The following is a 15,362-nucleotide window of genomic DNA, read 5'->3' on the forward strand; positions in this document are numbered from 1 at the left end:
TTTGACAGTGGGGATGGTGAGTTCAGAGTGATGTACAGTGTTAGTTTTCCGCCACACATAGCGTTTTGCATTTTGGCCAAAGAGTTCCATTTTGGTCTCATCTGACCAGAGCACCTTCCTCCACGTGGTTGCTGTGTCCCCCACATGGCTTGTGGCAAACTGCAAACGGGACTTCTTATGCTTTCTGTTAACAATGCCTTTCTTCTTGCCACTCTTCCATAAAGGCCAACTTTGTACAGTGCATGACTAATAGTTGTCCTATGGACAGAGTCTCCCACCTGAGCTGTAGATCTCTGCAGCTCATCCAGAGTCACCATGGGCCTCTTGACTGCATTTCTGATCAGCGCTCTCCTTGTTCAGCCTGTGAGTTTAGGTGGATGGCCTTGTAAGCTAAGTGTTAGGTAGTAGGTTTACAGTTGTGCCATACTCCTTCCATTTCTGAATGATCGCTTGAACAGTGCTCCGTGGGATGTTCAAGGCTTTTGAAATCTTTTTGTAGCCTAAGCCTGCTTTAAATTTCTCAATAACTTGATCACTGACCTGTCTTGTGTGTTCTTTGGACTTCACGGTGTTGTTGCTACCAATATTATCTTAGACAACCTCTGAGGCCCTCACAGAGCAGCTGTATTTGTACTGACATTAGATTACACACAGGTGCACTCTATTTAGTCATTAGCACTCATCAGGCAATGTCTATAGGATCAAAGGGGGCCGAATAATTATGCACACACCACTTTCCAGTTATTTATTTGTAAAAAAATGTTTGGAATCATGTATGATTTTCGTTTCACTTCTCATGTGTACACCACTTTGTGTTGGTCTTTCATGTGGAATTCCAATAAAATTGATTCATGTTTGTGGCAGTAATATGACAAAATGTGGAAAACTTCAAGGGGGCCGAATACTTTTGCAACCCACTGTATATACAATAACCCGGGAAAGCAATGGAAAATATATAACTCCTGTCCCTGACTATCTAACTATCTAAATATATACAAAAAATATATACAAAATCGCAGTACAAAAAAGGAATCAGGCAGAATATCAGAGTCAGCAGGAGAGCAGGGTCAGCAACAGGTTATCAGATACATATGAGGTACAGTGGAATACACAGAAGCAGAGTCAGGACAAGCAAAGGTTCAGCAACAGGTAATCAGATCAAGGAACAAGGTACAGGGGACAGGAAACAACGGAATCAGGTAACAGGTAATCAGAGGTATCCAGAGACTCAGACCTATGACAAACGAAGTTCTGGCAATGACTTGGAGGAAGGGGCAGTTCTTATATAGTCAATGAAACAGGAAGCAGCTGGAGGTGATTGACATAAGTCTCCTTGGAGGATTCTGCAGGCAAGACACAGAACTGCGGGTCTTTGTATGAAATGAAAAGCCACCTGCTGGTGTATAGTGGAAGTCCAAGGCAGTCCAACTCAATACCACCACCAGCAGGCAGGAGATGACACAACATGAATCGTAACAATTTAGTATGCAAAGGGTTAATATGAATATGTACTGTTTGACTGAGCCCCTCCCCTTTGTTAAGTCCCCCAATCCACCTCTGCTAATGTGATAATGTTGATAAAATGCAAAACAATACTCCCACTGCCCCCTGCTGTACCTCTCTTTAAAACTTAAGTTGAAGAAAGATGCATTTTTTACCTATCATCCCTTCCAATCAAGATGCAGATGGACGGAAAAACAACCCAATCTGTCCATTACATTGGGGTAAATAAAGGAGATAGGTTTTGAAAGAATTTAGCAAAAATGTTAAAGCAGGTTAGGAAATATTAAGTCATGTGTGCCTGTTTTTCCTTTTGTTTCTTTATTATGCCTGTGCCGTCATATCCAAATGAGCAATCAGTAATAGTAATCTGTTTTAGACCACAGTAAGCCTGAGTAGAACAGCATTTGAACACTCCATTCATTGTAGGTGGCTTAGTAAATATGCACGACGTATGCTACAGCTTGCTTGTAATTTAGAAAAATAACATTAATATTGTGGCTTGTATACAGCCATTTGCAATTGCGTACAAGAACTATAAATCTACTAGGACTCTAACTTTAATTTTATGTACAATGTCTCAGTAGGATTATTTAATGCACATTTATTTTGTGTATTTATGCAAATTGCATAGCTTTCGGCTTCATTCTAATTTTTGTTTTCTTTACAGGTCTCAGCAGGACCACCAGGCCCCCGGGTAAATATTTGTTTTATAAGACAATTCATACTTAATGTATTATCATAGCTGATGTTAATGCAACCTTCAGAAAACTTTAATTTAACAACCTATTTGTCTTCTTTCTCATCATAAGCCAAAGATTTTTAACTAGTTTTCACACTCATGATTAAATAATATCACTTTCTTTTCTCTGCAAAAAAAATATATCTTTATTGGACACAGACACATTTTCAACCGGTTTTAGCTTTAAATATGTTGTTGAAAGAAATGAAAAGCTAACTAAGTAGTTACAAAGCTATCATCTTACCCATGCAGGGGTGTTTAAACATATTAGGGACCTTATTCATTTCACTTTGTCTCCTAGGTGATATTTTCACACCTTGTCAATAAAATGCCCTTTAAAACCACCAACAAGCTAGAAAATACTCAGAACAATTTTAACAGTAATTTTTCACCTACTTTTTGGTACTTTTTCAATTGCAGAGTGCTAAAAAGTTATTTTAAACAGAGAAAGAAAAAATATCTCCCAGGAGAAATCTAAGAATATAGGGGAATTGAATAAGGGCTAAGGGCCTATTTAGCACTTTGCAATGGATATAGTACCAAATAGTATGTGAAAACAAAGTAGTATCAAAATTATTTTGAGTATTTGTTTGCTTGCTAGTGGTTTAACCTCTTGAGGACCACAGTCTTAAAGAGGCACTTAAGCCGCTCCACAGCGGCGCAATATAGGTGAAATTGAAGAGCACACAAACAGGAATAAGGTAATACTTTTATATTTAAAATCAATTTTGGCTTAAGGTTCGCTTTAAACCCCGCGAGTGACCAGGCCATTGTTTACTAAATAGGCCACTGCAGCTTTAAGGGCTCACCCCGCATTCTCTTAGCACTTCACGCCAATTGGAGTGGTCCTGGGGCTGCTGCTCTGCTCACACCGTGGAGCAGTCATTAAGTGGTTAAAAGGCATTTTATTGACAAGTTTGAAAATTTCACCTAGGAAAAAACTCAGGTGGAAAAGTGAATTGCATATGGCCCAAGGTGTATTAAATGGAGATGCAAAATAACAGATGTACTTGTCTTCACCAATTGGCTGGAGACACCCAGCAAGGATTTTGATTGGACAATACTGTATTGAGGACACGATGAGCCGTTTTTGCAGGTTTCCCGGTGTTGCTTCACAGGGACAGCACTGGTGAGTGTTCTCTGATATAGCGTGGGTGTCTTGCTAATATTTTTCATACAAATTAAGTTGTTACTTATGCCTTTTGCCACTGTTGCTTCCTTGGCCTCCTGTGATTGGTGGATGGTGCTTCATGCATATGCATTTATGGTAATAGCATAGTTCTCTATGTGGCCCACTTGTTTTCTATTTAGTTGTGGTTTAGCATGTGATGTTCAGTGTGGGTCTGTGATGGGTTGAGAGAGGACCAAGCAGTCCGAAACGCCAGTGCGTCACCTTGTACTTACCCACAGATTCTTTTATCATGTACCTCCTTAGCGGTATGGACGAGCTCAGCTCGTCATGGCGACGGGGGAAGCCCTTAAGGAAATCCCGTTCAGTACGGGACTTCCTTACGTGGTAACGCGCCGGCAGCGATCGAATGTACAAGCTGGACGCCGCACGGAGGGGGGCATCATGTAGCTAGCTCTAGGCTACCTACATGATTTTAAAAAAATGTTTTAACAAAAACTGCTGTGCCGCCACCCTGGCGCAGGTAATAGAACGCCAGGGTGGTTAATGGATTGAAAATAAAGATAGACTATTGATGATGCGGATCGTGTGGAAATAATTTCATGTTGTCAGCAACACTGGCTGAAATATTTTCAAATATCATTATCTCCGTAACCCTACAGATGGGCACATGACCAGGGTCAGATTAATAGCAAGGCATTAAAGGCACTTGCCAGGGGCCTAGTGAGTACAGGGGGTCCTGTATTCAGTGGGCTGAAGACTTTCCTTGCTCCCTCACTTCACCCGACAGACCTCAAGATCAGCGTGGCCACCCGGCAGCACTGTAAAATGCAGAACACGCGGCAGTGTGTTGCTGATCCCTGCAGTCATCCAGCCTCAGAGACTACAGAAGTAACATATGAGCTCCCAGCAGAAGCTATTTCATCCTGGCTGCACTAACTTAAATGCTGTCCTGACAGACCCACAGCTCCCAACATCCACCTGGTATCAGTGAGCGGCTTCTGCATTTTAAGGAAGCGACTTCCCATGTGCTAATGGAGCCGCTCACTTCTCTTTCTCTGCCCACTGATGCCAAGTCCCAGATGGATGCTGGGAGCTGAGGGTCTGACTGCTGGGGCAGCATTCAGGTTAGTGCAAGAAGAACTTGCTTCTGCCGGGAGCTTGGATGTTTCTTCTGTTGTTTCTGGGGCTGGATGATTGCAGGGATCAGAAACACACTCCTGTGTCTTCTGCATTTTACAATGATGCCCACTCAATACAGACCCTCCCCTTCCTGTAATTGGCAGCATTCAAGTAAATGCAGGAGAAACTTGCTTTTGGTGGGATCTCATATTACAGAAACTCCTTACATTGCAGGGAAAGTTACCAGTTGTGCAGAGGATCTGCAGCTATATGGTTTGCCTGATGTAAAAAATGTAAATTGTGTAATTGGGGTAGCAGAGACCCAGAACTTTTATAGCACCTTCCAGCTTTCTACACAATAGAAAGATCACACATGTAATGTAACCAGAAAGCCGCCTCTATATAATGTAGCAGAAAAGAGCGGGTGTCATTCTACCTGCATTTTGTATTTCTGCAGAACCAGCCTTTTCACCAGCGCTTTACTGACCAAAACAGTTTAAATGGGCACATGTCATTGCCTGTTAATTTGGGCGTCACTGTAGCCCATAGTGTAATTACTGTCTATGGCGGCTCCAGGGTGGGTAATATGGCCACAAGGTGCCTGATATCAGTAATATAGCTGTGGCGCCAGGATGTAGCAGGTGGGCAATGCATCAGCGCATTTATAATTGCGGTTCGAGCTGGGGCAACTACAGCTGTTTCAGTGGGTAGGAAACCACTTATTTTCCTGTATTAGCGTTTGAAAATAAAAATAAAAAAAGTCAATAATATAGAGGATGGACATTATTGTAATATAAACACTGGTTTTATTAAAGGCTTTATATAAAATTTATATTAAAAAAAAAACTTTTGTTAAAGGTTTTATTTGTATATCAAACCTAGAAAGAGCTTTCTAAGGATGAAAAAAAAGATGTGATATTTTCTTCCAATTTTTAATCCAAGGCCGAGATTGCTGTGTTCCATGAAATACTGTATGATTGCTCTGGGTTGTTGTTTGTTTTTTATCATTTTCTGTACAGAACTCTGCCAATTGCTCTTGCGAAATAGCGTCAGTAATTTCTCTATGTGCAGGCAGAAGGAGGAGAAAGCAGTGAGTAGAGGGAATGAGAAGAAAAGGAAACAGTGTGGGTGAGAGTTATTAGGGTGGTAGTTTGACTTGAAGTGTCACATAGATACATCCTAGGCTGGACAAAATATCAATCAACGCTTTCATAGGGAACGTGAAATTACTCTGAATTTAGAGGAGGCCGCGGTGTGCTTCAGGCAGTCACAACAAAGAGATAAGCCTGGGAACAGCCACGTTGCTATCCAGGTCAGATGTCCATAAACATCTGGTAAGATACCTTCTTACATTTCACTGTCTTAAATCAGCAAGTGAACAAACATATTCTTAATACTTAGGTTTACAAATTTGACAGCACTAAGCCAATGCATTAGCAAAGATTTCTAATAGGGTTTCATCTGGTATTCTTGGTTAAAAGTGTACTAAATTACTAGGAAGAAAGGTTCTAAAATGATTTGTAGCGATGTGTGGGACATCAGCCCAAGGTGGTCTAACTATACAAAGCAGATAACAATAGCATGTGTAAATTTGCGTGCAGCTACTGTATACTTTCAAAGTTAATTTACCAGTTACAGATTATCATAGAAGCAGGCTGTAACCGTAATTATTGATCACATTAATGGTAATGATAGTAGTGATGCTAGGTGTATGTAGGGGGGAGGTTATTGTTAGGTGTTGGTAGGAGAGGAGGTTAGTGTTAGGTGTTGTTAGGCGGGAGGTTAGGGTATCAGGCGAATCGGGTGCATGCAGGTTCTGGACAAATCGGGCGCCGTCATTTAATGAAACACATGGCCTCAATTCACTAAGCTTTATCAAACACTTTATCAAACATTTGATAATTTACCTCATGGGTAAAATCTAATTTTTAATTCACTAAGGTGTTATGGATTTATTAAACATTTTAGCAGTAAAACATTCGATATATCTATAACACCTTAGTGAATTCAAAATTCGATTTTACCCATGAGGTAAATTATCAAACGTTTGATAAAGTGTTTGATAAGGCTTAGTGAATTGAGGCCATAGTGTGGCAGCAACAGCTTCCATCCTATAAGTATATACTTGTCTACGCAGAAAAACACACATATTTTCATGCGCCTTTTTCTGGACATCACATGCTTTCAATTTAAAAACATTCCTATTTTCCCCAATAACTAATGTAAAAAATAGAGAATTGAAAACATGCTGTCTTTTTTACCCTTGTGCAAAAATGGGTGTTAGATGTGAACAAGACTATTGATTTGCAAGTTTTACCGAAATGTGAAATGACAGCCCAAGAACATTAATGCAAACTTGCCAAATGTGACCTTGCCTGAGATGGAAGAAGTTTTGTTTTTGAGACCTTAGCTCTTCCCCAAACCATGTCCATGTTTTGTATTTATAAATCAGAAGGTATTGTAAGGTGAGGATTAGCATTATAGTGAGATTAGTATTTTCAAAAAGAAAATAACGAGTGCCAGCCAACCCCTTTCTCTCATGGAAGATTTACTTTGACGTGCAATTCTATTATTTCTAAAATTGTCAAGCATGTACTGCTCAATTTGTTTTGTAATGTAAAAATGACCATTCCATTTCAATTAGCAGCTACATTCCCCAAAATTGCTGTAAGCACAAATTTCATTTATTTTTCCACCCTGGAATTTTTTACTCTGTCGTTTAGGGCAGACAGCCCAGGTATTTCCTCTTCCCAATTAGTAAAAATATGCACAAAGCAGGATATCTTGTTAATTATGCTGTATATAGAGTATTCATTTATTGACTGAGAGGCAGTCATATGGATAATTCCTACCAAACTGACTGTGTTAAAATCATGGTGTAAGGGTTGGGGATTTCTGTACCTCAGTTGTGGTGACTGCTCATTATTACTTACATTCAAAATTGAGCATCAATGCAAGTGTCACACAAGATCATTTAGCAATCTGCTCTGCCTGGTTACCAGACAAGAAATGACAAATGAGCACTTTTGTCAGGCATTTGGCAGCCACTCAGGGTCCATCGCCCCCTCTCCATACAACAGAACTGGCCACTGGACATAGCTAGGCAGTATAATTCCTATAATGCCTAGAATCATTCACAATTATCACCAAATATCTTTATGGACAACAGTACTGGAGTGACTTAACCTTCAAGGCATGCAGTTTTTAAAGTGCTTGGTATTAGTCTTAGTAACTTCTAGAGCTAGACTGAAGGGATTTATCAACAAAGGTATTCCCTTTAATTTAGCACCCTTGAAGTGTAAAACTTTGTCCAGAAAGACATTTTTAAAAAACTTTTGTGAGCTCCATGGGTGACGATTGGGGGCCCAATGTTGTGCAGATGCACAATGTCCTTTGTTGCTGTGGAGAGTGTAGGAGGGGGTAGGAGGGACAATGGTGCTGCACATGACGGACCAGCTTCCAGTCGGAGGGGTAAGAAAGAGAAAAATTGCATTCGGCTCAGATAATCTTGTTGACACATTGAAAAGGATCAGATGGAGATGGCCTCCACCAGCCCCTCAACCCAAAAACCATCTAGCATGTGTATTAGTGTCAAATGTCTGCTTCATACTGATTGGTTCTATTGCTGATAGCTCAAGCATGTTTTTGTTTCTCCCACTCAGATTGCATGTAGTGAGAACTGTCGCAATGAAAAGCACTGGATGCACTTTCATTAGGGAAAACTAAAAACGGACAGACTAATGGACAAAAAGACAAAAAGAAACATAGTGTACATGGAGATTTAACGCATACCTAAAACATGAAAACAAGTTAATTTTCACTTATCTAGAGTTTCATCCATTTGCCCGTAGTCTGTGAGGTCCCTCAGGGTCCTTGGATCCCCTCTGTTGGGCTGCTGTCTCTCCAATTCAAGTCTCTGACCCAGCTGGTTCACTCACTATGATGCATGCTCTGTCCCGATCGTGCGCCTCCCCGATTTCGCTTCCGTAGCTGGGAGCATTCTGCACTTGCATGGTTTGCAAATACTTGTAATGGCACATGCACAGAATGCTCCCGAGATCGAAGAGGCACGCAGCTGGGATATCGCATGTGCTGTATTGTGCGACCCATCTGTGTCAGAGACTTTAATTGGGGTGACAACAGCACAAAAGAGGGGACCTGCAGTACACTGAGGGGCCTCAGAGACAATGGGGGGGGAGGCTGAAAGAATTACCTGGTGAGTAAAAATATACTCTCCCTCCCCCCCCCCCCCCCCCCAGGTTCAGGTTTACTTTAAGGAGACTTGCTGTGAGGGGCCACTTACATTAAAAAATGCTACTTATCATAGTAAAAGCTGGTATTCTTTATTGAAAAAGCCACATAAAAATGACACAAAAAAGCCACAGGAAAAACTAACGCGTATCGGGCTCAGGGTTCGCCCTTAATCATAGTCAGTGATGACTATGATTAAGGGCGAACCCTGAGCCCGATACTCGTTAGTCTTTCCTGTGGCTTTTTTGTGTCATTTCTTTGTGGCTTTTTCAATAAAGAATACCAGCTTTTACTATCCGACTGTGCTTGCGGATCCTCCTTCACCTGATGTTACTTATGTCTTGGCTCACCTGATCCTGCACCAGTGGGTAGTTTTTCTTGGGGGTTTCAGAGCGTTTGGCCTTCCAACCACATATTTATCATGTAGTTGTGATGACTCTTTTCCATGAATACTGGCTGCATGAACAGAATGGGTATGCAGATCAGGTTCAGTCTGACTTAGTGGATACATCCATCACAAACTGGCAACTGATTTTTTTTTTTTTTCAAAAGAGAATAAAGATGAGCTGAGCAATTTATTTTTTCTTTTTAACATACAAAACACAATGTAAAGAGCAAAGCTTAACGCAGGCATGTCATCTGTTTAGTAGAATTGTAGAAGGAAGTGTGCACATCTATAAATTCTGGTCTGAAGTGGAAAATCCCTTCAAGGGATGTCTGAGGAACTTTTGATGTTGCAATCATCCAAAGTTTGATAAAATCTTGTAACCTTGGAATGATTCTTTGTACACAACTGTTCAGAATATTTATTACAGCATATTTTTTGTGTTTATATGCTTAAAGAGGAGCTGTCAGCCATACTATCTCAGGAAAAAAACCAAATATATAAGTAGATAAATACTCTACTTACATAACATATGTATTGCACTGATTGTATTGTTATGATTCCTGTGAATGTAATAAAGGAAAAGTAGAGAATCCTATTCTAGACAGTTTCCATATTTACTGTGGCTATTTTGAAGCCAGTCGTGACGTAATATCTGCCCTTAGTCTCCTCTGCGTGATTTGCCCGTCCTTCACTATAGAAAGTGCATTGTTTGAGAAATTTTTGGCCAATCAGAGAGGAACAGAGGTGTGGGAGGGGAAAACAGGAGGGAAAGAGGCTTCAGCCAATCAGACTGCATTAGTTAAGTCTGAGGGGAAGGAGAGAAGCAAAAAAAGACAACCCAGCATGCCCTGCAACTTCTCTTTTCTGTACCAACATTTCTGTATACCAAATAAGAGTCATATAAACTGGGGAATGATAATTTATCAACAAGAAAACTAATAGTGATTTTAACTTTTGGATTGCCTGATTGCCTGATTAGCATCCTTATTACTTGTTTACCAGATAAAAATAAAGAATTGATTTTTGATTTTATGCCCGACAGTTACTCTTTAAAGGCTGAGTTAATAAAGTACAATTATCAATAGTTATTCAAAGCAACCAAGTTTTGCAGTTTAAATCAGGTCGTGTAATAAAAGGTCATTTGTGATTGGATGATGCCAGTGGTGATTGCAAACAACAGCTATTACCTTTGTATAAGGGCGGTTAAAAAAAAGACTTTTAAGTAGTTTTAAAAAGAAACTTGGTGCTCAGCGCGCAGTGTTATATATAACTACAGTCAATACCTGAGGCAAAACAAAGGCTATTCAATAGCCTGGCAACAAATGAATAGCAGAGAACACAATACCTTGTCTGATGCAGTTAAGGGTACTTAGCAATCCACAGGTCTGTGCTGTCAGCGAAGCAATAGCACACAAAAATTCCTCACAGCAGAGATGCTAGCCACTTGATCTTGAAACCACATGCTTTATTAATTCCCAAAAGTTCAGACACAAGGCAATAGACAGGTACAGAAACCGCAATATCAATCAGCTTAAATTTAGTTTACCCTTACTACCACTGTTGTTCCTGTACCATCATGTTACCTGGTGTCTGAAATTCAGTAGAGATGGCCCGAACCTCCGATTTTAGGTTCACGAACCGGATTCACGAACCTCCGCAAACGTTCGTGAACTTGCGAACTTTCGCGAACCGCAATAGACTTCAATGGAGAGGTGAACTTTGAAAACTAGAAACATTTGTGCTGGCCACAAAAGTGATGGAAAAGATGTTTCAAGGGGTCTAGCATCTGAGTTTTTGCATGGATGAGTGGGATAGACGCCAAAAGTCCTGGGGAAAAATCTGGATTTGACGCAAAGCAGCGTTTTAAGGGCAGAAATCAAATTGCATGCTAAATTAAAGTGCTTTAAAACATCTTGCATGTGTATACATCAATCAGGGAGTGTAATTAGAGTACTGCTTCACACTGACACACCAAACTCACCGTGTAACGCACCGTAAACAGCTGTTTGTGTTGTGACGGCTGTGCTGGACTGGTGCGCACCATGGCGAGAGTGCAGGCGATATCGGTTTTCAAGCCCATATGGTCGCCAGGCTGAGGTAGCTCAATGAGAGAACAACAGTGATTGTCCAGCTGATCGAATTTGGTCTGTCCACAATGAAGCAACAACCTTATTATCTTTGGTGTGCCACCCCCCGAGACACTCCTATAGCCGTCGGTCATTGCTTCATTATGATACGCAAGCCCCTTCACCGCGGCAAGGTAACGATCACAAAGGGGAATTGACACATGTATATGCCTTTTGTTTTGTTGTTGCAGCCGCAGTGCAGCCAGAAAAATTAGGCAGGCATGTACACACACCAGATAAATTATTATAGTGGCCGCTGCTAGCAGCGGCCTTAAAAATTCAGGAATCCGCCTGGAGTCCTGGTGGACCCTGTTGGTGTTGTTTACTAAATAGGCCACAGCCCAGGTATTTCCTCTTCCCAATTAGTAAAAATATGCACAAAGCAGGATATCTTGTTAATTATGCTGTATATAGAGTATTCATTTATTGACTGAGAGGCAGTCATATGGATAATTCCTACCAAACTGACTGTGTTAAAATCATGGTGTAAGGGTTGGGGATTTCTGTACCTCAGTTGTGGTGACTGCTCATTATTACTTACATTCAAAATTGAGCATCAATGCAAGTGTCACACAAGATCATTTAGCAATCTGCTCTGCCTGGTTACCAGACAAGAAATGACAAATGAGCACTTTTGTCAGGCATTTGGCAGCCACTCAGGGTCCATCGCCCCCTCTCCATACAACAGAACTGGCCACTGGACATAGCTAGGCAGTATAATTCCTATAATGCCTAGAATCATTCACAATTATCACCAAATATCTTTATGGACAACAGTACTGGAGTGACTTAACCTTCAAGGCATGCAGTTTTTAAAGTGCTTGGTATTAGTCTTAGTAACTTCTAGAGCTAGACTGAAGGGATTTATCAACAAAGGTATTCCCTTTAATTTAGCACCCTTGAAGTGTAAAACTTTGTCCAGAAAGACATTTTTAAAAAACTTTTGTGAGCTCCATGGGTGACGATTGGGGGCCCAATGTTGTGCAGATGCACAATGTCCTTTGTTGCTGTGGAGAGTGTAGGAGGGGGTAGGAGGGACAATGGTGCTGCACATGACGGACCAGCTTCCAGTCGGAGGGGTAAGAAAGAGAAAAATTGCATTCGGCTCAGATAATCTTGTTGACACATTGAAAAGGATCAGATGGAGATGGCCTCCACCAGCCCCTCAACCCAAAAACCATCTAGCATGTGTATTAGTGTCAAATGTCTGCTTCATACTGATTGGTTCTATTGCTGATAGCTCAAGCATGTTTTTGTTTCTCCCACTCAGATTGCATGTAGTGAGAACTGTCGCAATGAAAAGCACTGGATGCACTTTCATTAGGGAAAACTAAAAACGGACAGACTAATGGACAAAAAGACAAAAAGAAACATAGTGTACATGGAGATTTAACGCATACCTAAAACATGAAAACAAGTTAATTTTCACTTATCTAGAGTTTCATCCATTTGCCCGTAGTCTGTGAGGTCCCTCAGGGTCCTTGGATCCCCTCTGTTGGGCTGCTGTCTCTCCAATTCAAGTCTCTGACCCAGCTGGTTCACTCACTATGATGCATGCTCTGTCCCGATCGTGCGCCTCCCCGATTTCGCTTCCGTAGCTGGGAGCATTCTGCACTTGCATGGTTTGCAAATACTTGTAATGGCACATGCACAGAATGCTCCCGAGATCGAAGAGGCACGCAGCTGGGATATCGCATGTGCTGTATTGTGCGACCCATCTGTGTCAGAGACTTTAATTGGGGTGACAACAGCACAAAAGAGGGGACCTGCAGTACACTGAGGGGCCTCAGAGACAATGGGGGGGGAGGCTGAAAGAATTACCTGGTGAGTAAAAATATACTCTCCCTCCCCCCCCCCCCCCCCCCCCAGGTTCAGGTTTACTTTAAGGAGACTTGCTGTGAGGGGCCACTTACATTAAAAAATGCTACTTATCATAGTAAAAGCTGGTATTCTTTATTGAAAAAGCCACATAAAAATGACACAAAAAAGCCACAGGAAAAACTAACGCGTATCGGGCTCAGGGTTCGCCCTTAATCATAGTCAGTGATGACTATGATTAAGGGCGAACCCTGAGCCCGATACTCGTTAGTCTTTCCTGTGGCTTTTTTGTGTCATTTCTTTGTGGCTTTTTCAATAAAGAATACCAGCTTTTACTATCCGACTGTGCTTGCGGATCCTCCTTCACCTGATGTTACTTATGTCTTGGCTCACCTGATCCTGCACCAGTGGGTAGTTTTTCTTGGGGGTTTCAGAGCGTTTGGCCTTCCAACCACATATTTATCATGTAGTTGTGATGACTCTTTTCCATGAATACTGGCTGCATGAACAGAATGGGTATGCAGATCAGGTTCAGTCTGACTTAGTGGATACATCCATCACAAACTGGCAACTGATTTTTTTTTTTTTTCAAAAGAGAATAAAGATGAGCTGAGCAATTTATTTTTTCTTTTTAACATACAAAACACAATGTAAAGAGCAAAGCTTAACGCAGGCATGTCATCTGTTTAGTAGAATTGTAGAAGGAAGTGTGCACATCTATAAATTCTGGTCTGAAGTGGAAAATCCCTTCAAGGGATGTCTGAGGAACTTTTGATGTTGCAATCATCCAAAGTTTGATAAAATCTTGTAACCTTGGAATGATTCTTTGTACACAACTGTTCAGAATATTTATTACAGCATATTTTTTGTGTTTATATGCTTAAAGAGGAGCTGTCAGCCATACTATCTCAGGAAAAAAACCAAATATATAAGTAGATAAATACTCTACTTACATAACATATGTATTGCACTGATTGTATTGTTATGATTCCTGTGAATGTAATAAAGGAAAAGTAGAGAATCCTATTCTAGACAGTTTCCATATTTACTGTGGCTATTTTGAAGCCAGTCGTGACGTAATATCTGCCCTTAGTCTCCTCTGCGTGATTTGCCCGTCCTTCACTATAGAAAGTGCATTGTTTGAGAAATTTTTGGCCAATCAGAGAGGAACAGAGGTGTGGGAGGGGAAAACAGGAGGGAAAGAGGCTTCAGCCAATCAGACTGCATTAGTTAAGTCTGAGGGGAAGGAGAGAAGCAAAAAAAGACAACCCAGCATGCCCTGCAACTTCTCTTTTCTGTACCAACATTTCTGTATACCAAATAAGAGTCATATAAACTGGGGAATGATAATTTATCAACAAGAAAACTAATAGTGATTTTAACTTTTGGATTGCCTGATTGCCTGATTAGCATCCTTATTACTTGTTTACCAGATAAAAATAAAGAATTGATTTTTGATTTTATGCCCGACAGTTACTCTTTAAAGGCTGAGTTAATAAAGTACAATTATCAATAGTTATTCAAAGCAACCAAGTTTTGCAGTTTAAATCAGGTCGTGTAATAAAAGGTCATTTGTGATTGGATGATGCCAGTGGTGATTGCAAACAACAGCTATTACCTTTGTATAAGGGCGGTTAAAAAAAAGACTTTTAAGTAGTTTTAAAAAGAAACTTGGTGCTCAGCGCGCAGTGTTATATATAACTACAGTCAATACCTGAGGCAAAACAAAGGCTATTCAATAGCCTGGCAACAAATGAATAGCAGAGAACACAATACCTTGTCTGATGCAGTTAAGGGTACTTAGCAATCCACAGGTCTGTGCTGTCAGCGAAGCAATAGCACACAAAAATTCCTCACAGCAGAGATGCTAGCCACTTGATCTTGAAACCACATGCTTTATTAATTCCCAAAAGTTCAGACACAAGGCAATAGACAGGTACAGAAACCGCAATATCAATCAGCTTAAATTTAGTTTACCCTTACTACCACTGTTGTTCCTGTACCATCATGTTACCTGGTGTCTGAAATTCAGTAGAGATGGCCCGAACCTCCGATTTTAGGTTCACGAACCGGATTCACGAACCTCCGCAAACGTTCGTGAACTTGCGAACTTTCGCGAACCGCAATAGACTTCAATGGAGAGGTGAACTTTGAAAACTAGAAACATTTGTGCTGGCCACAAAAGTGATGGAAAAGATGTTTCAAGGGGTCTAGCATCTGAGTTTTTGCATGGATGAGTGGGATAGACGCCAAAAGTCCTGGGGAAAAATCTGGATTTGACGCAAA

The 15,362-nt window shown here is 40.9% G+C and overlaps 1 protein-coding gene across 1 annotated transcript in view; it reads left to right on the forward strand.

Moving 5' to 3' along the window:
* The window catches only part of COL16A1 (collagen type XVI alpha 1 chain), a 296,365-nt gene that overhangs the window by 124,333 nt on the left and 156,670 nt on the right, over window positions 1–15,362 (forward strand). Inside the window, exon 11 of the mRNA XM_068266105.1 lies at window positions 2,171–2,197. Coding sequence (XP_068122206.1) covers window positions 2,171–2,197 — 27 coding nt within the window. The remainder of the gene's footprint in view (window positions 1–2,170; window positions 2,198–15,362) is intronic.

The sequence above is a fragment of the Hyperolius riggenbachi genome, chromosome 2, assembly GCF_040937935.1.
Source record: "Hyperolius riggenbachi isolate aHypRig1 chromosome 2, aHypRig1.pri, whole genome shotgun sequence".
Lineage (NCBI taxonomy): Eukaryota > Metazoa > Chordata > Amphibia > Anura > Hyperoliidae > Hyperolius > Hyperolius riggenbachi.